The 24648-nt window shown below is 38.9% G+C and overlaps 1 protein-coding gene across 4 annotated transcripts in view; it reads right to left on the bottom strand.

Annotated features, from left to right (window-relative positions):
- The window catches only part of zmynd11 (zinc finger, MYND-type containing 11), a 193449-nt gene that overhangs the window by 69463 nt on the left and 99338 nt on the right, over positions 1–24648 (bottom strand). For all 4 annotated transcript variants that reach the window (XM_072576188.1, XM_072576187.1, XM_072576186.1 and 1 more), the window contains exons 4-7: positions 22803–22964; positions 16057–16134; positions 4933–5025; positions 4101–4188 (exon numbers count right to left, since the gene is read on the bottom strand). In XM_072576188.1, coding sequence (XP_072432289.1) covers positions 4101–4188; positions 4933–5025; positions 16057–16134; positions 22803–22964 — 421 coding nt within the window. The remainder of the gene's footprint in view (positions 1–4100; positions 4189–4932; positions 5026–16056; positions 16135–22802; positions 22965–24648) is intronic.

The raw sequence follows: 24648 nt of genomic DNA on the forward strand, positions 1-24648 counted from the left end.
ATCAACCACACCGCCCCGTGGCCCAACATTTCAACTCCCCCTCCCACTCTGCCGAGGAGATGGAGGTCCTGGGCCTCCTTCACCCCGCTCCCTCACCACCAGACGCCTGGAGGAAGAACGCCTCATCTTCCGCCTCGGAATACTTCAACCCCAAGGCATCAATGTGGATTTCAACAGTTTCCTCATTTCCCCTTCACCCACCTCACCCTAGTTCTAAACTTCCAGCTCAGTAATAGTCACCATGACTTATCCGGACTTGTCCTACTTGTCTATCTTCTTTTCCACCTATCCACTCCACCCCCTCCTCCTTGACCGATCACCTTCATCCCCTCCCCCACTCACCCATTGTATTCTGTGCTACTTTCTCCCCACCCCCACCCTCCTCTAGCTTATCTCTCCACGCTTCAGGCTCACTTGCCTTTATTCCTGATGAAGGGCTTTTGCCCGAAACGTCGATTTCGAAGAAACTTGGATGCTGCCTGAACTGCTGTGCTCTTCCAGCACCACTAATCCAGAATCTGGTTTCCAGCATCTGCAGTCATTGTTTCTACCGAGGTTAGATGGAAGAAGGATGTTCCCAGTGGTGGGGGAGTCCAGAACCAGTGGTCATAGTTTAAGGATAAGGGGTAAATCTTTTCGGACTGGAGACAAGGAGAAATTTCTTCACCCAAACAATGGTGAGCCATTTTTTTAAAAAATCATTCATGCAATGCGGGCATCAATGGCCGGGCCAACATTTTTTGCCCATCCCTAATTGCCCAGTTGGCAGTTTAGAATCAACTACATTGTTGTGGGTCTGGAGTTACATGAAGGCTTGGCTAGGTAACAATGACAGATTTCCAAAGATTTGGAGATGCCGGTGTTGGACTGGGGTGTACAAAGTTAAAAATCACACAACACCAGGTTATAGTCCAACAGGTTTAATTGGAAGCACACGAGCTTTCGGAGCGACGCTCCTTCATCAGGTGATAGTGGAGGGTTCGATCGTAACACAGAATTTATAGCAAAAATTTGCAGTGTGATATAACTGAAATTATACATTGAAAAACTGATTGTCTGTTAAGCCTTTCATGTGTTAGAATACAGTGATAGTTTCACTTCTTTCATGTGTAAATCACAAAACCTTTTTATTTTAAAAAGTTGCTTTCTCGGGTTAGCTGTTACAATGGTGATAGTGAGACAATATGTTGAAGGTGTTAGCCCCCTGTGTTCTCTGTCTATGACCTGATGTTTAGATTGATTCTAATCTAAAAAGTGAGATAACAGAGTTTTACATAAATTCATGCAGTTTTTGAGCTCAGAGTTCTACATGAATGTATGCAGTTTTTGAGCAAAGTGCAATGCAACTCTGAAAGTACAAATTCACCCACAAAATGTGTGTGTGCATTTGGGTCTTTGTCTGTGTGTGTGTGTGTGTGTGTGTGTGTGTGTGTGTCTGTCTCGGGTGGGGGTTGGGAGTGTGAGAAAGTGTGTGTGTGTGAAAGGACATTCATGAACGAAATGGGTCTTTCTGACAATCGACAATGGACTCATGGTCATATTAGACCCTTACTTCCAGATTCTTTACTGAATTCAAATTTGACCATCTGCCATGGTGAATTTGAACCTGAGCCCCCAGAATATTAGCTGAATTTCTGAAATAATAATCCAGTGATAATACTACTAGGCCATTGCCTCCCCCAGACTGTGACATTAACCACCATAGAAAATGGTTGAGGCTGAAACATGGTGCGTTTTCACGAAGGAGATAGATATAGCTCTTGTGGCCAAAGGCATTAAGGTATTTTGAGGGAGGATGATTAGGTTATTGGGCGCAATGGTCAGCCATGATCATAATAAATGGCAGAACAGGCTTGAGGGGTTGAATGGCCTACTTCTGTTCGTATCTTCTTTGTTTCTATCAAAGAAAATTGTGTAACTGTAGCCTTTAATGATCCAAACAGTGCAAAAATAGCGCAAGATGACAGTTAAAGCATATTTTTGTACACGTTCGTCAGACCAAGGATATACAAAAATGTTGAAAAGATTACAATATTGTCAACTGCATAACCAAAATAAAAAAGTTCTCAGGATGAATTTACAATTGCTCTGGTAAATGCTTGCTGATGATAAAGAAAGAAAAAGACATCACAGCTCCCCATAATGATTCTCTTTACAAAAGCCAGGAGAAGAATCACAAGCCCCATGCCTCCAACTTCCAACTCCTAGGTCAACAGTGTTTGGCTGTTTAGTATCTTTAACTTCAACCGTCTCTCTGACATCCACACAACAACCTCATAATCATAATATTGTGCTAAATAATTGCTTCTCATCTTGCCTTCCTAAAGATTACTCTAAGAATGACATGCACAGTATAATAATATTTATTTTATACTATTTTATTAATTACATCATTTCCTTTTAGGTATTGCCACATTTTAATGCATTAATGCGTTGATGCTTTTCGAACATTAGAAGGCATATGTTTATTTGGAGGGGTGTGTATTGATTAAATAGGAGAGGGCCTTAGTGGCATCCACATTTTGTTATCTGTGGGAAGTCTGAATCCCTGTCCCTTATGGATAATGAGGACCGAGTGCTCCCCCTGAAGTTTAAAGAATGAAAGGTAATTTCACTGAAATGTATATAATTCTGAAAGGGTTCAACACAGAAGATATCACAAAAATGTTTTCCCTAGCTGGAGAACATAGAACACAGGGTAAATTTTAGAATAAGAGATTGATCTCTTAGGTCTGTGATGAGGAAAAATAAAAGTCACACAATACGTTATGAATCTTGGGAATTATCTATCTCAGAAATCCACGAATGTTCAGTTGAGTACATTCCACAGTCCCACATTGTCCTTATATTCCCAATTCCTTAGGAATCCATTGAATTCGGTCTTGAATGCTCCTCAACTAACAGAAACAACCTCTCAGCGGCTACCTCGTTAAGCCCATTCAGAACCTTGTTTGTTTTTGTTACATGGCCTCTCATCTCCCAAACTTTAGAGAATATAGACCCAACTTATTCAACCTTTCATCATAGGAAAACCTTAACATTCTAGGGACGAATCTAAAATATCTTCAGTGTCCTTAAATATGGAGACGGTATTTCACACAGTATTCCAAATGCGCTATTCCTAAAGCCCTGTACAACTGTAGTAAAATGTCTTTATTCCTGCACACCAACCCTCTTGCAAAAAGGTCAATGTGCCATTAGCCTTATACATGAGTTGGAACAACAGTAGGTCAATCAGCACTTCAAGTCTGTTCTACCATTCAATAAGATCATTGTTGATCTGATTTTATTCTCAATGCTACATTAATGTACATCCCTAACTACCTTTCATCTCCTTTACAATCAAGAAGTTCTCTCTTCCTTCAAAACATTTAAAGATTCTGTATCCGTTGCTTTCTGAGGAAGTGAATTCCAAAGACTCAACCCTCAGAAAAAATATGTTTCCTCAGGTGTTTTAAATAAGCAGCTCCCCCTTTTTAAATGTTAACCCCCTACCTCTAGATTCACTCACCAGAGGAAACATCCTTTCCGCATCCACCCAGTGAAGCTCCCTTAGGATTTTACGCTTCAATAAAGTCACTTCTGACTCTTCTAAATTCCAGAGGATACAGACCTAGCCTGCCTAGCTTTCCTCATAAGGCAAATCTGCTCTTTCCAGGTATTATTGCATTCTTGATTGCTTGCTGTACTGCCTGTTACCAATCTGAGTTCCTTTTTTGATGATTTTCAAGTTCCTCTGAACATCAACATTTACAATATCATACCTTATAACAAATATTCTGCGTTTTGTTTCTACCACCAAAGTGATTAATTTTACATTCATAATGTTATATTCTGTCTGCCAACTCCTTGCTCACTCACTTAAACAATGTCAGTTTGCAGCCTGTTCTCTTCAGACCTTATATTTTCACCTGGCTTTTGCCATCAGCAAACTTATACAATTACTGTCTCTTTGTCCAAGACATTAGCACAGATTTAGATATGAAATAATTATCCAATGGCATAGCATATTAGCATGGCAGCTGCCTGAATTGCCAGTCTAATAGCATGCCTTTGCTCAAATAAATAAAAACCAGATTAAGTAATAATAATAATCTTACCTCCATAGAATAGTATAGTGTTGTGAAGAAGCAACTGGGCATCAGATTTAAACTCATCAAAACTTCTGTATTTGTTTTCATTCAGTTTCTGTGAAGGAAATTGGAACAATGTTACAAATTCTTTGAGCACTAAATCTCACTGCAAGATCATTAGTTTAATAGAACTAATTACTCAATATCTGTTTTATTTTGAAGGATTTTATTGAATGCGATTTTTATTACCAATTTGAGAAAATACATTCCAAAAATGTAGAACTGAGCATTTAACTTCATTGTTTATACAATTTTATAAGTTTTAAAATTTACTTTATATTGGGAGGCCTCATAACTCAGTGACACCAAAGTCAGAACACCAATGACAACTGTTTGCATTCATCATAAAATGATATGGCACAGAAGGTGGCCAGTTGGTTCTTCATGCCTTGATGATTCTTTTGAGATATCCAATTAATTCCATTTCCTTTGCACTTTACACACAGCACCACATTTGTGACTTCTTCAGGTATTTATTTAATTGCCTTTTGAAAACTGAGCCAACTTGCATTACCTTAAGAGCAGTACATTTGCAGAAAGTGATGTTGCTGTCACTGCCTATTTTGTCAATTAGCTTAAATTTGCACCTACCATTTACCAACACTTCTGTTACTGAAAAAGGCATTTTCAAATTTTCCCTTTATCTTCTCTATTTGAAGGAAAATGACAGCACTTTTCCTCTGTTTTTCTACCCATCTGGAATCTTCCATCCTTGGTACATTAAATTTCCAATAGATATGGACTTAATATAATAAATGCTCAATTGCAAAAGGTTTAACTATGCCGGTTCTTTACTTACCTCTTGTATGCTGGCAACGTCTATAGGCGTGTGCACCAATCTCCTGTACATTGGATGCTTGCTCTCCTTTCCCTTTTTACCGAGTTCTGAGGCCTGCAAAAATATTTTGTACGCATGTAAAACCGAAATTAAAAACTTCAACAGTCAGTCGTTTGCCTGAGACACATACTTGCTAATGCAGTACCAATTTTTACTGCAGGAGACGTAGAATATAGAAGTTGAGACGCAATAGTGAATCAACATAAAATCTTTGTATAAACACAGCTAGCTTTATAATCCACACTACAGGAAAGATATTGAGCTCGTATAAAGGGCTCACAAACAGCTCACTAATATGGGAGATTAACTGCAAGCGACTTAGAGTCAGAGAGAGAGTCAGAGTTCGACAGCATGGAGACAGGCCCTTTGGCACATAGTGGTCCATGCCAACCAAAATATCCACCCACGCTAACCCCATTTTCCTGCAATTGGCCCATATCCTTCTAAACCTTTCCCCCCACCCCCAACGCCCCCACCCCAGCCAACCACTTTCACTAGCAGTTCATTCCATATGCATACCACGCTCTCGGTGTAAAAAAACGTTGCCCCTCAGGTTCCCTTTTATTCTTTTCTCTCTAATCTTAAACTGATGTCTTATAGCCCTCAATTCTCCAACCCTGGGAAAAAGGCGGAGTGCATTCACCCTATCCATACCTCTCACAATCTTATACAGTTCTCTCAGGTCCCCCTTTAGTTGCCTGTGCTCTCAAGAAACAAGTCCTAGCTGGTCCAACCTCTCCCTTCGGCTCAGACCATTAAGTCCTAACAACATCCTTGCAAATTTTTTCTGAACTCCTTCCAGTTTAATAACATTCTTCCTATAGCAAGGTGACCAAAACTGAATACAATACTCCAAGTCCGGCCTCACCAACATCCTGTATAACTACAACATAACTTCCCAACTTCTATACTCAATGCCCTAACTGATGAAGGCCAGTGTGCCAAAAGCCTTCTTTATTGCCCTGTCTACCAGTGACTCCACTTGAACTCTAAGGTCCTTCTGTTCCATTACACTCCTTAAGGCCCTACACAAAACTCCTACCTCAATTTGACTTTCCAAAATGCAAGACCTCACACATATCTATATTAAACTCCATTTGCCATTTCTCATTCCACTCCTCCGGGTGATCAAGGTCCTGCTGCAATTTCTGACAATGTCCCTCACTGTCCACATTACCTCCTATTTTAGTGTCATTCGCAAATTTACTAATCATGCCTTGTACACTCTCTTCAAACCAGTGATATAGATAACAAACAGCAATGGACCCAGTACCGAGTCCTGAGGCACTTGAATAGTCACAGGCCTCCAGTTCAACAAGCATCCTTCCACTATTACTCTTTGCTTCCTACCATCAAGCCAATTGTGTATCCAACTTGTCAGCTCCCCCTGGATTCCATGCAATCTAACCTTCCAGAACAGCCCACCATGTGGAATGTTATCAAAGGCCTTACTGAAGTCCATATAGACTACATCTACTGCCCTGCCTTAGTCAACCTTCCTGGCTTAGGAGAGAGAGGAGAGAAAGAGAATTTTCTTCACACCGGATTTGTGAGGCTATACACCAGTGGCATTTTGATTGAAACAGAGACAATGTCAACATTTAAGAATAGGTTAGATCAGCAATCAAACAATAAAGAGAGCAGGGCAGGCATGAGATCAAGACTCTGGCTGGAAGATAAACACTAAAAATGCACTAATTAGGCTAATCATTCTGTTTCCCAGCTGCATTTTCTATGTAATTCTACGTAACTTGGGATCCAGTTTCCTATGCATATCCCTATTTGACTAGATTCAAATACATTTCCTCCAAAAGCTATAAATGGACTTTTCACTTTAAAAAAATAAATTTGACATGAAGTAATGAAAAGATCAAAAAGGTTTTTGGTAAATGGTTACTCAGAAAACATGCAATATCCTTGTACATTGAAGCACATATTTTCAAGTGGCAATAAAATCCCATCTCAATCTCAATAACATCTAAAAGAAAAGTAATCTTGAACTTAATTGAACACAAATTTCTGGTGCAAACATTCATTCAATATTGAATTTCTGACATCTAATTGAAGATATATTAAGGCACTGCAAAACTAAGACTACAATGTTTTTTAGATTTTACATAAGTTAAAAGGTGATCTAAGTTTTTAACAAACAATTTAAAACTAATCCAACTACTCTCTTCCAATATTCCTCTATTTCATTTGTGCTATTACTTTCTCCTTTCAAACTAAAAGTCAACAATTTCTGCCTTAATTATTATTTGCAAATTAAATTCCATGCTAACTGCTGGTTATCAAGCTCTCTTTTTTAATTGTACTTCTGGCTCCTGAAGTGACAATTTTAAGTTGATTGCATCTTATCACCAACTCCTCAGGAGTAGTCTTCCCCTATTCACCTTCATCAGAGTTTTTTTAAAATTAAATCTTTCAGCTTTCTCTGCTCTGATGGCTATACTTTCAAACTCTCAATTCCCTCAGTATCACCAAAGCTGGATCCTGTTGTTATAAATTTCACTTTTGTCTTTCATTACAAGATTGACTGCATGGTTTTGAAAAAAAATGTTGAAAATTAAAACTTTACAACATAACCCACAAGCTTTTTTTTTGGGAATCTAATTTGATGCACAAGTCAATGACCTAGAGTAGCTCACCAGCCAAAGGCAAAGGTGTTCAGATTTGAACCAGCAGAATGATAACCTTAAAAAAGGTACAGTTTTTTTTTAAATGAAGGTCTCATCATTTCTCAACTTCAAAAGCAAGATATTTCATGTTGCCATCACTGTACCCTTCAATTTAAAAAGTTTAGAAACTTCTTTATACAGCGTGAGGTTTTGCACTTGCTAAATGTTTTTGGAAAGCAAACACATTTCTGCCAAACATTATACCTAATTTGGAATTCACAAATATTTGTTATTCACAGAAACCATGTTCAAAATGGCAACTTCCGACAAATGCAAGTTTTATGATGCCTGGGATAACTGATTGCATAGCATTCTTAAATCGGCTCAGGTTTATCTAAATATTAAGGACTATTTGCACAATGTTTCAGAGGGTGCTGGGGTAGAGAAAGAGCGCTCCCTTTTCTTACCTAATTCTGAAGTCCCTTTTTAAATAAACCTTTATTACTTTGAAGAATAAATCTTACTTTTATCGCCTTCCCCATAAGTTTTATTGCAACATCTGAGTTCAATATGCACCAGTGTGTAGATCAGTCACATAAAAATGATCGATGGGCAAGCACCTCGAATGGCTCAAAATAAATTAAATTCATTTTCGTTCTTGCAACCATGATTGACTTGAGATTTAGTACATAATAAACAAAATAAAATAAATAATTAGAAGGCCCAAAGGCCAATTTCTAGGACTGAAACATGATATAAAACTATGTTGTATAAATAAAGCCAAACAGTGACTATATCAACTAACTTAATGATGCTATTGCAACATTCAGATCCGAAGTTTGTCAAGCGAGATTAAAAACACTAAATCTCAAGAGGCAACAAAGTTTAATTGGGGAAAACAAAAGGAGTGGAGAACCATCATAACAGTACTAATAAATATGCCATCAAACTTTCATTACCACTTAATCAAAAATTTGGACACAGACACCAAAGTATTTTACTTACTGTTGTTAAACATTAAATATTTTTAAGATTACAAGCAATAAAATTTGACTTTGAAACTCTGGATAATTATTTTAAAAGACCCAGCAGGCCAAACAAAATCTTTTTCATCAGTTAAAGGCAAGTTTACAATAAGATCAAATTCTTCAGATTGCAGGTTTTTGGGTGAAACGAACGAAAGACTTTATTTTGGATAGCAGCATTATGTTCAAAGCAACCTGTTTGGCTAAGAAAATATGTGCAATATTGAAGCTTTGAAATGGAATAAAACTTTATTTTAGAAACAAAAACAGAAGTTGTTGGAAAAGCGCAGCAGGTGAAAAGAAATGAAAGTTAACGTTTTGGGTCCAGTGACCCTTCCTCAGAAAAGTAGGATATTCTTCCACAATTCTAAATGGCCAGCCTCTTATTCTGAGGCTTAGTCTCTTTATTCCAGGCCCTGCAAACAGGGGGAAATATTTCTGCTGCCACCAGAATTGTACATAAGACTCAATGGCAGTTTCAATAAGGTTCTATACAATTTAAGCAAGACTTTTTAAAACCAGTACTTAAATCCTCTTTGATTGCGTTACTTTTAATCCAATGACGTCAATGACGTATGGTCTTATTCAATGAGATCTGGCTGATCTAACATTCCTTAACTTCACTTTCTTGTCTTTTCCCTATAAACTGCTTTTCCCTAACTGATTAAAAATGTATTCATCCCAGCTTTGAACATACTTAACCCTAGCTGACTCAGCCTTGACAGCTCTTTGTTATAAAGAATTCCACAAGTTCAGAAAAAAAACGCTCATCTGTTTTAAATAGGTTCTTAATCTGATGTTATGCCATCTAATCTCAGACTATGCCACAACGGAAACAATTTCTCCACATCTATGCTGTCAAGTCCCCTAAGAATCTTCAATGTTTCAATAAGGTCATCTCTTATTCTTCTAAATTCTAACGAGTGCAAGTCCAATCTACTCAAACTCTCCACATAAGACTGTCTCTCGAAACACATCAGTTCAATGAACTGTATGTATGTGGACTGCCTCTAATGCCAGTTTTATTTCCTTAGACAAGGAGGCCCAAACTGTTCACAGTATTACAGCTATGGTTTGACTAGTGTCTTTATGTAGTTTTGGCAAAACCTCTCTACTTTCATGCTAGATTCCTTTTGAAGACCAACATTCCATTTGCCTTCCCTTTACCCATTGAACATGAATGCCAGCTTTGAGAGATTCATAGGCGAAGACTCCCAAATCCTACTGTTTGGTAGCCTTCTGCAGTCTTTCTTCAAATAATATATATCACTTCTATTCTTCCTGCCAAAATGCCACCACCTCATATTTTCCCATATTATATTCCATCTGCCAATTTTGCCCACTTGCTCAACCTATTTATATTCCTCTGCAGCCTCCTTGTGTCATCCTCACTACTTACCTTCCCACAAATTCCCCAAGGCTGCCTACTCATTTGTTGTGGACGCTTCCCCAGCTGCACCAAACGCAACAGCAATGCCGACCATTTTCATCTCCATTAATGCTCTTCATCTCTCATTCCAAAAGGAAACAACAACACACAATAGGGCATAAAGTGGAGAAGGGTGATGGGGTTGCTCGACTTTTAGCTCCTTGCCTCTTATGAGAGAATCCTGAATCTGACCCCCAAATGACTGACTAAGAGACCAACACTGTTATTGGAGGCTGCTCTTGACTTTCTATGCTGACTGTTCCCTCTGACAAAAGACTACCCCTTTTGACTATACTACGGCTTGCTAACAACCACAACAAGCTTTATGCCTTTGAGTCTACACTGAATGGCAAGTTGAGACAGAAGTAACGTGAGCCTGGATGCTGTGGCTGAGAGGGCAATGTACAAAAAGGGAAGGTAACGATACTGTAACCATCTACCAAGCTAGTGCAAGCACTATGACAATGAGTGAAGAGCCTGGAGTCCTTGCAGTACCGTTTAACTGAGTTTCTTGTGTGGCCCCAAAGGCAACTCACCTCTGCGTGTGTCAAAAGCACAATGCTGGAGCAAGATTCTCCTGCCATCAAGTTTGAGCCAGCAAATGTGGCAAGGTCTTTCTGCCACACATCTCGTCATAACCCAGCCTGCACAGACCCCCATAAAGATTCTGCCCATAGGAAATGTTTAGTTTCTCTCACATTTCCTTATTCCCCATTCTAAATTGTCCACTCAGTCTGCAAAGGACCCATATTTTCTAATATGTTTCTTTTGATGTCTGATCTAATAATACTCCATTTCCTGCCTTTTGCACAAAACCTTGGTTCCCTCATTGATTAAAAATCTGTCTTCTCCACCTTGAACATACTTAGCAACCCAACTTGTACAGACCTCCGAAGTAAATAATCCAGCAGATTAATCAGCCTCAGGAGAAAATCCTCCTCATCTGTGTCTCAAATGGGCAATTCCCTGCTCTGAGATTATACCATCTGGTCCAATACTCTTCCACAAGGAGTAACAATCTCTCTGCATCTATCTTGTCAAGCCCCTAAAGAATCCCCGTATGTTTCAATAAGGCTACCTCTCATTCTCCTGAACTCCAATGAGATCAAGCTCAACCTATTCAATTTCTCCTAAGAAAGTCAATCCGTACCCAGAATCAATTTAATTCCTCTTCTCTGGACTGCCGTCAATGCCAGTACAGAACCACCTCGGTTATCCGAACATTGATTATCCAAGTTTTGGATTATCTGGACAATTTCAAGGTCCCAATGCTTGGGTAAACTGTGTTATCCAAACATTCAATTATCCGCACAAAATGCTCCCAATGTATGTCGTTCGATAGTCGATAGTCCTGTGGATGACAGGAGAAATCGTACGACTAGCCGATGACAGGAGAAATCGTACGACTAGCCGATGACAGGAGAAATCGTACGACTAGCCGATGACAGGAGAAATCGTACGACTAGCCGATGACAGGAGAAATCGTACGACTAGCCGATGACAGGAGAAATCGTACGACTAGCCGATGACAGGAGAAATCGTACGACTAGCCGATGACAGGAGAAATCGTACGACTAGCCAAGAGGAAAAGGGAAGTGTACATAGGTCCAGGCAGCTAACAGAACGGGTCTTGGAGGAATATCAGGAGAGTAGGACCAGTCTTAAACTAGGAATCAAGCGGGCTAAATGGGGTCATGAAATAGCTTTACCGAGCAGAATTAAGGAGAATCCCAAAGCCTTTTATTCTTTTATAAAAAGCTAGTGGGTAACTAGAGAAAGGATTGGTCCATTAAAGGTATGGAAGGAGGGCTGTGCATTGAAACTGAGAGAATGGGAGAGATTCTGAATCATTACTTCGCATCAGTGTTCACTGAGAAGAACATGGTGAATGGTGAGACTAGAATAGATTTGCTTACTCTGGATCACATTGAGATAAGTAGGGAAGATGTGTTGGGTAGGCTAAAGGATATTAAGGTGGACAAATCCTCAGGACCGGATGGCATCTATCCCAGGTTGCTGAGGGAGGTGAGAGGGGAAATAGCTGGGGCCCTGACAGATATCTTTGTAGCATCCTTAAACACAGGTCAGGTGCCCAAGGACTGGAGGGTTACTCATGTTGCCCCCCTGTAAAAGAAGAGTAGTAGGGATATTCCGGGTAACTACAGACTAGTGAGTCTGATGTCAGTGGTGGGAACGTTGCTGGAGAAGGTACTGAGGGATAGGATCCATTTATATTTAGAAAAGAATGGGCTTATCAGCGATAGGCAACATGGTTTAGTGTGGGGGAGATCGAGCCGTATCAACTTAATAGAGTTCTTTGAGGAAGCAACCAAGTTGCTAGATGAAGGAAAGGCTGTAGATGACATATACATGGACTTTGGTATGACATTTGATAAGGTTTCCCATGGTAAACTAATAGAGAAGGTGAAGTTACATGGTATGCAGGGTGTTCTAGCTTTGATAAGGAACTGGTTGAGAAACAGGAGACAGAGAGTAGTAGTTGAAGGGAGTTTCTTGAAATGGAGAAAAATGACCAGGGGTGTTCCACAGAGATCAATGCTGGGGCCACTGCAGTTTGTGATATACACAAATGATCTGGAAGAGGGCACTGTTGGTACGATCAACAAGTTTGCAGATGGCACACAGATTGGTGGAGTAGCAGAAAGCAGAGGCAACTGTCAAAAAATACAAGAGAATACCAACAGACTGGAGAGTTGGACGGAGAAGTGGAAGGTTGGAGTTCAATTCGGGCAAATGTATGGTGATGCATTTTGGGAAGTCTAATTCTCGAGCGAATCTCCAGTAAACGGAAGAGTCTTGGGAAAAGTTGATGAGCAGACAGATCAAGGAGTTCAGGTCTATTGTACCCTGAAGGTTGCTGCACAGGTGGATAGAGTGCTCAAGAAGGCATATGGTATGCTTGCCTTCAGTGGACAGGGTATTGAGTGTAAGAGCTGGTAGGTCATGTTAAAATTGTACAAGACTTTGGTTCTGCTGCATTTAGAATACTGCTTTCAGTTCTGGTCGCCACATTACCAAAAGGATGTGGACACTTTGGAGAGGGTGCAGAGAATGTTTACAAGGATGTTGCCTGGTGTGGAAGATGCTAGCTATGAAGAGAGGTTGACTAGGTTAGGTTTGTTTCCATTAGAAAAAAGGAGATTGAGGGGGGACCTGATTGAGGTTTACAAAATCATGAAGGATATAGACAGGGTAGATAGAGATAAGCTTTTTCCCAGAGTGAAGGATTCAATAATGAGAGGTCACGCTTTTAAGGTGAGAGGTGAAAAGTTTAAGGGGGATACATGCGGCAAGTACTTTACACATAGGGTGGTAGGTGCCTGGAACGCATTGCCAGCAGAGGTTGTAGAGGCAGGCACACTAGATTCATTTAAGATGCGTCTGGACAGATGCATTAGTAGGTGGGGCGCAGAGAGATTCGGCTGCTTAGGAATTGAGTGACAGGTTTAGACAGAAGATGTGGATCGGCTCAGGCTTGGAGGGCTGAAGGGCCTGTTCCTGGGCTGTAAATTTTCTTTGTTCTTTGAGGTTGCCCTGTATATCTCTCTTTACATAAGGGTACAAAAACTATTCACAATATTCCATCTGTGGTCCGACCAGTGCCTTTACCGAAATCTTCCTTGGGTTCAACTCTATCTTTGGGTGACTGTGTGTGGAGCTTGCACCTTCTCTCCATGCCTACTTAGGTTTCCTCCAGGTGCTCCAGTTTCCTCCCATAGTCCAACGATGTGCAGGTTAGGTGGATTAGCCATGGAAAATGCAGGGTCACAGGGATAGGGTAGGGAGTGGGTTCTATGATTCTATGAAAATTACCCACAGTACTCCAGACATGGTCTCAGCGGTATCTTTTGCATTTTCAGTAAGATCTACCTATTCTTACACTCCAATTGCCTTGAAATAATACCAACATTCCATTAGCCTTCCAGATTACCTGCTTCAGCTGTGTGCTAGCTTTCTGTGTTTGCGCATAAGTAACCACAAGTCCCTTTGTGTTGCAGCCTTCTGCAGTTTAATAACATTATTCTTTTGCTCACCCTTCCAAAAGAACAACTTCACATTTTCCCACATTACACTCCATTTGCCACTTTTTTTTAAACCACAAGCTTAACTTATCAGTACCTCTCTGCAAAATATTTGTATGCCTCTTGTAAACTTGTCTTTTCACCTATTTTTGAGTTGTGTGTAAATTTGGCCACAGTGCATTCACTTCTTTCCTCCAAGCCATCCCGGCACTCATCCCTTTGGAACTGCAATGGTCACAAGTCACCAACCTGAAAAAGAACACCTTATCCCCATTTGCTGTTTCTTGCCCTTAAGCTAATGTGTTATCTACGCCAATATACCACTTCCAACACAGTGAGTTGCTATCTTATGTCACAACATTTTGTGAGATACCTTGTCAAACACCTTCTGGAAGTCCAAATATAATACCGATTCACCTCTATCCACTCTGGTTGAGACTTCCTCGAAAAAGTCTGATAAACTAGACATGATTTCCCTTTCACAAAGCCATGGTGACTTTGTTTGATTAGATTGTGATTTTCCAAATATTCTCTTTTACTTCCTTAATAACGGATTCCAATACTTTACCAACAACTTTTGCTCGGCTAATTGGCCTAATACCTACTTTTTGCCTTCCTCCCTTTTTGAGCAGGGGTGTCACATTGGCAGTTTTCCAATTCTCTGGTACTCCACCAGAAAACAAAGATTTTAGGGGAAATTACAACCAACGCATCCACTATCTCTGCAGGTATCTCGTTCAGGATGCAAGTCATCAGAGCCAAAGGACTTATCTACTTTTACTTCCATTAGTTTCTCTAGTGATAATTTTATTTCTTGTTTCAGGAAACTAAGAAAAAATTGCAAAACTAGAAGAAATTAAAAAACAACGAAAGCAGGAATTCCAACCTCTAATGATACTTCAAGGTGATAGTTTAGTGGTATTATCGCTGGACTGTTAATCCACAAACCCAGGTAATGTTCTGAGTACTCAGGTTCAAATCCAGCCAAGGCAGATTATGGAATTTTAATTCAGTGAAAAATCTAGAATTAAGAGTCTAATGATGATCATGAGTCCATTGCCGATTGTCAGGAAGGAAACCTGTGTGGGATGAAACCTGGTCTGGCCTACACGTGACTCCAGACCCACCGCAATGAGGCTGACCCTTAACTGTGCTCTGGGCAATTAGGGATGGACCCTAAATACCGGCCTGCTCAATGATGACCTCATCTCATGAATGAATTTAAAAGACTTCAGTAAATTCCTCAGATAGTATAGCTTGGCATCTTCTGCTAACATGATTTGGAATATAAAGTTCCAATTTGCATTTACTACTAACCTTGCAAAAACGATCGTAGGAACTTTCATCTCCAAAAGTGGTTACCTTATTACAGATATACTGTTGCTGAAACAATGCCTGACTTGTAAGAAACATTAACTGCAAAATCATTTGTTGTTTAATCCCTTCATTTTATTTAAAATAAATTTTATAGTACCTGGCTAAAAAAAAAGTGGACTGCAACTTTCAAAATAAAAGTGTCAAAGACGTAAAATGATACTTCATCGAAACAAAAAAAAGTTCACATCTAACTTGAGGAAATTATAATTAATAGGACAATTATTGTCCATTGTATTGCGATCTGAATTCATATAAAGTAAATTTAAAACAACTGTAACAACTCAATGTGTGATAACCATTGTGAAATATCTAGCAGAAATAAAAAGCATAATTAAGGGCACTGGTGACATTCGAAATACAGTTGAAGGCCATGTTGAGCGAGCAGAAATGAAATATACAAACCTCCATCAGTTAAATGGTATTCTTTGGGTTTCTATTTTTCCTTCATGTAATTTATAATAATTTATAATAATTTAATGTAATTTATAATACATCAAAAAGGAACAATACCAGTCGCATAAACTAATGCACGGTTAACTTATTGCAGTTTGGAAACCACAGATCTGTATTTCTTTCTTAAAACAGATACTCACCCTCTCCTTCATGCGAGAAACAATGTAACCCAAATATCGGCCCATAGCTTGCTTGGTTGTGTTCTTCTTTTTCATGCTCTGTTAGGAATAGCAGTTAAATTAGTCAACTATTGCTCACTGACCAACCTACTGTAACAATTAGCAAAGTAACTCAGACACTTATTTTCAGCCACTTGGCATCTCCAAAGATACATGTGATATCACATGTTAGGTCTATTTGATTTACAACACTGACAGATAATTTTTCAAAGCATATTACGCAACATAATTAAATCTGAAAGAAAGTGTGCCAGAAAGTCTATTCAAGATAATGAAGAAAATATAGAATTATTGAACATAGGAAACCATTGGCCAAGCACCATGAAAGCCATCAACTATTATTCAGAATATCCTTTCAAGGCTCATTTTGAAGTGGTTTGTAAACACCTACACCGTCAACAAGATTAGCCACTGACCACAAGATTTTCCAGAACTCCTCTGTTGCACATATTCCAGACCAAATCTTATTCATATTTGTTGCACAGATCTGCACTGATTTCCAGTACCAGAACACTACCAATTTTAAAGTTGCATGTTTGTGTTCAAGTCCCTTCATGGTCTTATCTGTCCATGACCCTGCAATGTTTTACAGTCACAAGTGCTATGTATTCCTCTAATTCTGGTGGCTTCGACAGTTCCATCTTCCAAGTGATGATTGTTGTTACGCTCAATGTAAAGAATTCTCTCAAATCTCTTGCTCTCCATTTGAAACCTTCCTTAACAACTATTCTGTTCACCTTTTGGATACCCTGATTTAGAAATTCATCACCATTCCTTCAGTGTTGCAGGCTCGAAATCCTGGAACTCCATCCCTAACAGCACTTTGGGTTTACCTGCTCCAATTGGACTGCAGTGAGAATGCAGTTTATCACTACCTTTTTAAAGGCATCTAAGGATGGGCAACAAATACTGGCCCAGTCAGTGATGCCCAGACCTCAAGAATGAATAAAAAAGCAGCCAAAGACTTCTTTGGCTTCACGCTGTTATTTGATACTATTTCTTTAAAACTACTAGGGATCTTCATCCACCATGTTCAAAACTTTAATATAAATGCAAGTTATTATTGTTATAGTCATTCCTCTGTATCCACAAGGGCTCCGTTCTTGAGAAGTCTTATGAATGACTATGTTTGTGATTGCGGAGCGCGTTAAAAATCACGCATATGATATTGTCCACGGATGTTGATTTCTGTTGTTATTTATTTTTTGACGTGACTTGGCAACTTCACGATTTGTGATTTCATGGATACAGGAGATTTACTGTACATTGAAACAGGGTTTTACTTTGAAGACTGTGGTAGACAATAGTGTAACATTCAGTTCTCATTACATTCTTTTATAAAATAGAACTCTCTTTGCAATGCACATCATAACTCAGCAGATGCTTTACTGGACAGTAAAGTAATGCCAAACAATGTAATTGCACCAAATAAAAAGACAATAAATGTAAGTTTTGAAACAATGGAAATGTTCAGTACAAATCATGATAATTATATAACAAACTTGACATGAATACGAGGTACGTAGTTACTCTGGGGATACATGAAAGTGGTATATTTCTCACATAATTATAAAACAAATTAAGTACCCATTTACAAAAATGAAATAAAAATGTATGCGAGTTCACAATAAGCTTAGATTTTACTGTTATCTTAGCTACTTGACCATTTCAAAAGATTCCATGTCATTTACAAAGTCTTAAGAGCTTTCAGCAGTAATGAGATCTCAATTTTTCTGCATAGGTTTATGTAACTTAGCCTTCAATCTGTTATAAAAGCAACATGAGTGTATTTTTGCAATATTAGATAAGATTAGATTCCCTCCAGTACGGAAACGGCCCTTTGGCCCATCAAGTTCACACCAACCCTCTGAAGAGTAACCCACCCAGACCCATTTCCCTCTGACTAATGCATCTAACACTATGGGTAATTTAGCATGGCCAATTCACCTGGCCTGCATACCTTTGGACTGTGGGAGGAAACCGGAGCACCCTGAAAAAACCCATGCAGACACAGGGACAATGTGCACACTCCACACAGACAGTCACCCAAGGCTGGAATCGAGCCTGGGTCCCTGGCGCTGTGAGGCTGCAGTGCTTACCACTGAGCCGCTGTGCTGCCCAATTACTTCAAAGTTTTCAACTGTTCGAATGGCAAAAGAATAAAGGTACTCCTTTTAGAATTCCATTCAAATCTCCAGCCCCATACTGTTCCCGATGCTTCTCTGTCGAAACTCATCTCTTGTGTAGCCCTTCATTTGCATCTTTGCTACAGCAAAGAAACTAACAGCCAAATACCTTACTCCTCCCAAGTCCTATTTTAACTTGAGACTTAACTATTTTAATGCATTCCTGACTGTGCAAACTTAAGGCCAGCCAAAATTCTGATACCACACATCTCAATCCACATCAAAACCATTCCCATACTAGCCCTGAATTACAAGCCTTTGGCCATGTGATCAAACATTTCACGTGGCTTGATGCCATACTTTGTATTACAATGCGCCGATGAAGTGTTTTGGTAGGTTTCAGAACTTGAAATGTGCTATAGAAATGTAAACTGCTGTTGCAGCCATTCCATAATTTCAGAAAATTTGAAGACCAGTCCTCTCCTCTCAAAACTGATCGCTGTTGACGGTAGAGATTTAAATAACATATTTTGCTGTCAAAATGCGGACAAAAAATGATGTGCCTACAAAAACTAAGCCACTGTACATTAATACAATGGGATCACAAATCAACTGAAATCCTGAAATAAATCTAAAAATATTGTCCAAGAGGCATAGAAATAAAATAGAATCATACACCCTTGTAACTCTCAATTCTTTCATACTGGAATAGATCGTCATATAGGAGCAAAATTAGGCCATCTGGCCAGTGGGTCTGCTCTATCATTCAATCATGGCTATGTTTCTCAATCCTATTCTTGTCTTCTCCCCATAACCCTTGATCCTCTTACAATCTAAAACCACACTGTCATAAATACACTCACTGACTTGGCCTCCACAGCCTTCTGCTAATTGTTTCATGCAGTCACCATCTGTGGTTGAAAAATTCCTCATCTCAGTTCTGAAGAGCCGCCCCTTCTCACTGAGACTGTGTGCTCAAGTCCTAGTTTCTCCCACTAATGGAAACATCGTCTCCACATCCACTCTCTCCCAGCCTCTTGAATTCTGTAAGTTTCAATGATATCCCCCTCCTCATTTTTCTAAACTCCATCAAGTATAGACAGAATGCTCAACTGCCCCTTACACGACAAGCATTTAATTCCTGAAATATTTTCTGTGAGCAGTTAAAAAGGGAGCTTGACAAAAGATGGGGAATTATAGACCAGTTAGCTTAACCTCTATAGTGGGGAAGATGCTGGAGTCTATTATCAAGGAAGAAATAGCAAGGCACTTGATAAAAATTGTCCCATTGGGCAGACACAGCATGGATTCACGAAAGGTAGGTCATGCCAAACGATTCTTTTGGAATTCTATAAAGACATTATAAGCACCATGGACAATGGGGACCCAGTGGATGTGATGTACCTAGATTTCCAAAAGGCCTTTGACAAGGTGCCACACAATAGGCTGCTGCATAAGATAAGGATGCATTTCGTTACGGGTAAAGTATTAGCATGGATAGAGGATTGGTTGACTAACAGGAAACAAAGTGTGGGGATAAACGAATGTTATTCTGGTTGGCAATCAGTAACTAGTTGTGTGCCTCAGGATCAGTGTTGCGACCGCAATTATTCACAATTTATATAGAGGATTTGGAGTTGGGGACCACATGTAGTGTGTCAAAGTTTGCAAATGGCGCTAAGCTAAATGGCAGAGCAAAATGTGCCAAGAACTGAAAGTTTGCAGAGGTCTCTAAGTTTACAGAGGAATATAGATATTTTAAGTGAGTGGGCAAAGGTCTGGCAGATGGAATACAATGTTAATAAATGTGAAGTCATCCATTTTGGTAGGAGTAACAGTAAAAAGGATTACTACTTGAATGGTAAAAAGTTGCAGCATGCTGCTATGCAGAGAGACCGGAGTGTCCTTGTGCATGAATCACAGAAGGTTGGTCTGCAGGTACAACAAGTAATTAAGGCGGCAATTGGAATTTTGTTCTTCATTGCTAAAGGGATTGAGTTTAAAAGCAGGGAGGTTATTTTGCAGCTGTACAGGGTGCTAGTAAGCCACACCTGGAGTAGTGCGTGCAGTTTTGGCCTCCTTACTTGCGAAAGGATGTACTGGCACTAGAGGGGTGCAGAGGTGGTTTACTAGGTTGATTCTGGAGTTGAGGGGTTGGTTTATGAGAAGAGACTGGGATTATATTCATTGCAATTTAAAAGAATGAGGAGGGTTTGTACAGAAATATATAAAATTTGAAGGGAATAGATAAGATAGAAGTGGAGAGGATGTTTCCACTGGCAGGTGAAACTCGGACAAGACGGCATAGCCTCAAAATTAGGGGAACAGATTTAGGACTGAGTTGAGATGGAACATCTTCACCTAGAGGGTTGTAAGTCTATGGAATTCCTTGCCAATGAAGTAGTTGATGCTACTTCAGTAAACGTTTTTAAAGCTAAGATAGATTTTCAAAAAAAAAAGAGGATTTAAGGGACACGGTGAGAGCACAGGTAAGTGGAGCTGAGTCCACGAAAAGATGAGCCATGACCTTATTTAATGGCAGAGCAGGCTTGAAGGGCCAGGTGGCCTACTCCTGCTCCTCGTTCTTATGTTCTTATGAACCTCCTCTGGACCCCTTTCAATCAATGTATCCTTCCTTAAGATATAGGCCCAAAATTGCTCTCAATATTCCAAATGCGGTCTGATTGTCAGTACATCCCTGTTCTTATATATTTTAAGAGGACTAAAATACATGAAAATATATTTTAAATTAAGGGCTTTACAAATTAAACAGTATCCAGTTTGTAGTTTTAAGTACGGACAGGAAGCCTGATTTACAGGCCGAGACTATTGGTCTGGGGACATGTGATTCAAACCTCATAACAGTTGCTAAGGAATTCAAATTCAATTTGTTGATAAATTCAATTAATTAATAAATATGAAACCAAAAGTTAGTCTCAGTACTGATAACCATGAAAATCCACATTCTAATATTTGAATTCTCTTCACGATCCATTGCCTCATCCGTACAACCAGATGTTCTGTTCTTCTAATTTCGTCTCTTCTGTATCTTACACTTCATCTGCCATTGCTTTCACCACCCAGAATCCTCAAACAAACATTTCTCCACCAGCACACTTTTAACTCTGTACTTCTTTTAAGATCCTCCTTAAATGCAAACCTAACAATAAATACAAAAATACAGTAACTGTCACTCTGGAAAAAGTGCTCTGGAAATTATCACTGAATCACCATTTATCTTCAGTGTGGTAGGGTTGTTTTATGGGGAGACTGCAGGTAGGATGGGATTGCTTTCGCTGGAATTTCAAAGAATGAAAATTAACCTCAATGAAACATGCAAGATTCTTAAAAGGCTTGATAGGCAGAGAGATTGTTTTCCTGTTTGGTAGTGGTCCTGAGGGCATCATTTCAAAATATGAAATAACACACTTAAGTCAGAGATGGGGAGAAATTTCTTCTCTCTCAGGGCAGTGATTCTGTGAAATTCCTCACTTTAAATCAAGATTTTGGTCACCACTGCTAATGTCCTCCTTTAGCTCAGAGTCCATTCCTCACAATCCCATCCTCTTTAATCCTTGCAAAGTGTACTTGCACTGTTTTCTTCAATGAAGATGCAATAAACAGAAATTGCAAAAACTTTGAAAATGACATGAGTCAACACCATTTTCATAAAACATGTTCTTCACTATTTGATAGATCCATGGCTTGGAACTGCACAACTCTGAAGCCAAGAAATGTACTTTCCTCCGCAGTCTGTCAAACTATAAACAATCACTAGATGGAGACTGGCTCTGCAGAACACAAACTGCTTAGGATTCCTGTTTTCCTACATGGGCTACTTGCTTTTATTGCATCCTGCCTATGAGTGAGAAAGGGATGTTTAACTATCCATCCAGATATGAAACGAATTATTTGATTTTGGAACTACAAGCAAGGTCAGATTGCTAATTATTTCCTATACATGAAATGAATAGTAGCATTTCCAGTCAAGACAACTGGCACACCTTTTTATCCAAAATATAATACCCGAAGAAATTAATATAGCTGCATCAATTTGTTTTGAATTCAGGATACAAACAACATTAAGTCATTAGTATATTAATTTTTTTCTCCCCTCGTGAAGTCATTTTATCCACTCTAGTTGTCTTATTCAGCAAACAAGAGAAGCAAAGTAATGAACATTTCTACTAATGTCATTAATGCCACTCAAGTGTTTCCACCACGAATGGAACATAGGATTTATTCTCAAAATTGCCAATCAACCACACCAGTCTTCATCAACGGAGGATACGGCAATCAAATTCTCACCCCCTCAGCAGACCACTGTTCTCAATTTAAAGCGATAGAACACAGAACATAGAATATTACAGAGCAGTACAGGCCCTTTGGCTCTCAATAAAGCAAATCTATTTCTATACAATTGTCAACGTGATACCAAACATAAGTGAAACATTAAAATAAACTTGATTCTGAATACATGTTATATGATAAACCTGTCCTTTGGATTAAAATTGCAAATCAGAAATGTTTTACATTTATACTTTAAATAATTGAAATTTAAAGAAACACAATTGCACATACCTTACACACTTGGCACTGCCAATGTGAACTGCTGTCTTGCGGCCTGAATTCATCAGGGAGACATTTCGGGTGGTAAACACGAAAGCAAGAATCACAAGTTAGGATCTCTCCTGCGATGTGACACTCCATGCAATACCAATCATGACTTTCTACATTCCAATCCTAAAATGGAAAGAAAGACAAACAAACAATTTACTGTCACCAGGCTAATGTTAACCCATTGCCAAGAACAATTGTGTGCTTCAATAATGAACAGCAGCACATTTGGGGAACAGGGTGGAAGCCAGTGATAAGGTGGAGCCTTCAAATAAAAATCATTACAACATTTGAAATAGCATATAAAAGTGTTAGCCACCAAACATCACTTGACTGTAACATTTTACATTGTCACTGAGGAAGCATTCAGATGCTGAAACACTTAACTTCTACCAAAATCAATATTAGCATTGAAAGGTTGATGTGATTCCTGAATTTGAATTGGAGTTCATCACATCTTTAAACAGACTTCCATTTTTCCTAAACTTTTATTGGACTATCTGGCAGTAAAATTCAATTCAGGAATAGTTCTGATTACCACCATTAAGAGGCAGTAACAAAATTACTCTAAAAGCAGCATACTTGATTACTCTACATTTAAAACAGTGTTTTGAAAGTAGATTTCTAAAATGTAGTTTTAGAAGGTTTGAAAAGCAAAAGGGTCAACCATATCAGTATCTAAGAACACGGTGCATGTGTCTGGCATACCCACCACTTTTTGTCTTGTTGACCAAACACTGACTCTATCTGCTTCCACGTGCATTATTTTGATCACTGGATTCCAAATGTCACCTATATTAGCGATCAGCTGCAGGAATATTAGCTCTCCCTCATTGAAATGGGAAGTTTACAAAGTTCCCAAGAAGTTAAATGCAAACAAAGTCCTTTTAAAACTTGGGTCGTAACAAGCTGTAGTTATACTGCACCTTGTGAAAAATCCAAGCAGTACGCAACAAAATTGGTTCATAAATCTAGCTTCTTCAATGCTGCAAGTCAGGTCAGCATCAGGAAATTGCTTTCTATTGAAGCAAAAGCACTGGGCTGCCAGATGAATAACTGCAATCATTCATCCTTCAAAGCTTTTTTTTTGCAAATTTAAACAAGGTAAAGAAAGAAACAAAAGGAAATGACTCACTTAAGAGCAAATAATATTTTATGCAAATTTTATTACTGTTAGATTTAAAACATTATAAAGTCAGGAACAGTAAAAATGCATACTATTCAGTTTGCAAACCATCACACAATGCAACTTGCACCAAAGTGAGTCAATTACTGTTTGTTGCCTTTGAAACACAATTTTCCCATGTGTTTTTAAAGATATTTAACTTTTATCTTTCTGCCAGAAACATATGAAACTATTTGACTATTTGCCAAGCAGGCATTTTCCTGGCCAATGCTGGGAGCAATGACTGGAAATTCTACCCATGCGGCAAGTAGTTAAATAACATAATATATCTGGAATGTATATCTACAAATTTAGGGTCTTACAGACAATATCCTGATGTTCTACATCATCCATTTATGTTTATTTGTTAATGTTAATTAACAAATCTATTTTAAGAGCAATCATTTAAAATCAAAATTACAGGTGCGCTCCAACAATTAAACAATTAACATGGTCATCAAGTCCAGACTCTGTCAAATTTGCTAAGTTACTTATCCAAAGCTTTGCAGAACACAGAAGCCTTTCAAATTGCCCAGCAGTGATTATTTGTTAGAGACAAAATTATGTTAACTATTAGCAGTCAAGCTCCACCCTACTGTCCACAGAGATAAACATTATACCACAGATTCTTATAGTCCTCTTCTA

The sequence above is a fragment of the Chiloscyllium punctatum genome, chromosome 8, assembly GCF_047496795.1.
Source record: "Chiloscyllium punctatum isolate Juve2018m chromosome 8, sChiPun1.3, whole genome shotgun sequence".
Lineage (NCBI taxonomy): Eukaryota > Metazoa > Chordata > Chondrichthyes > Orectolobiformes > Hemiscylliidae > Chiloscyllium > Chiloscyllium punctatum.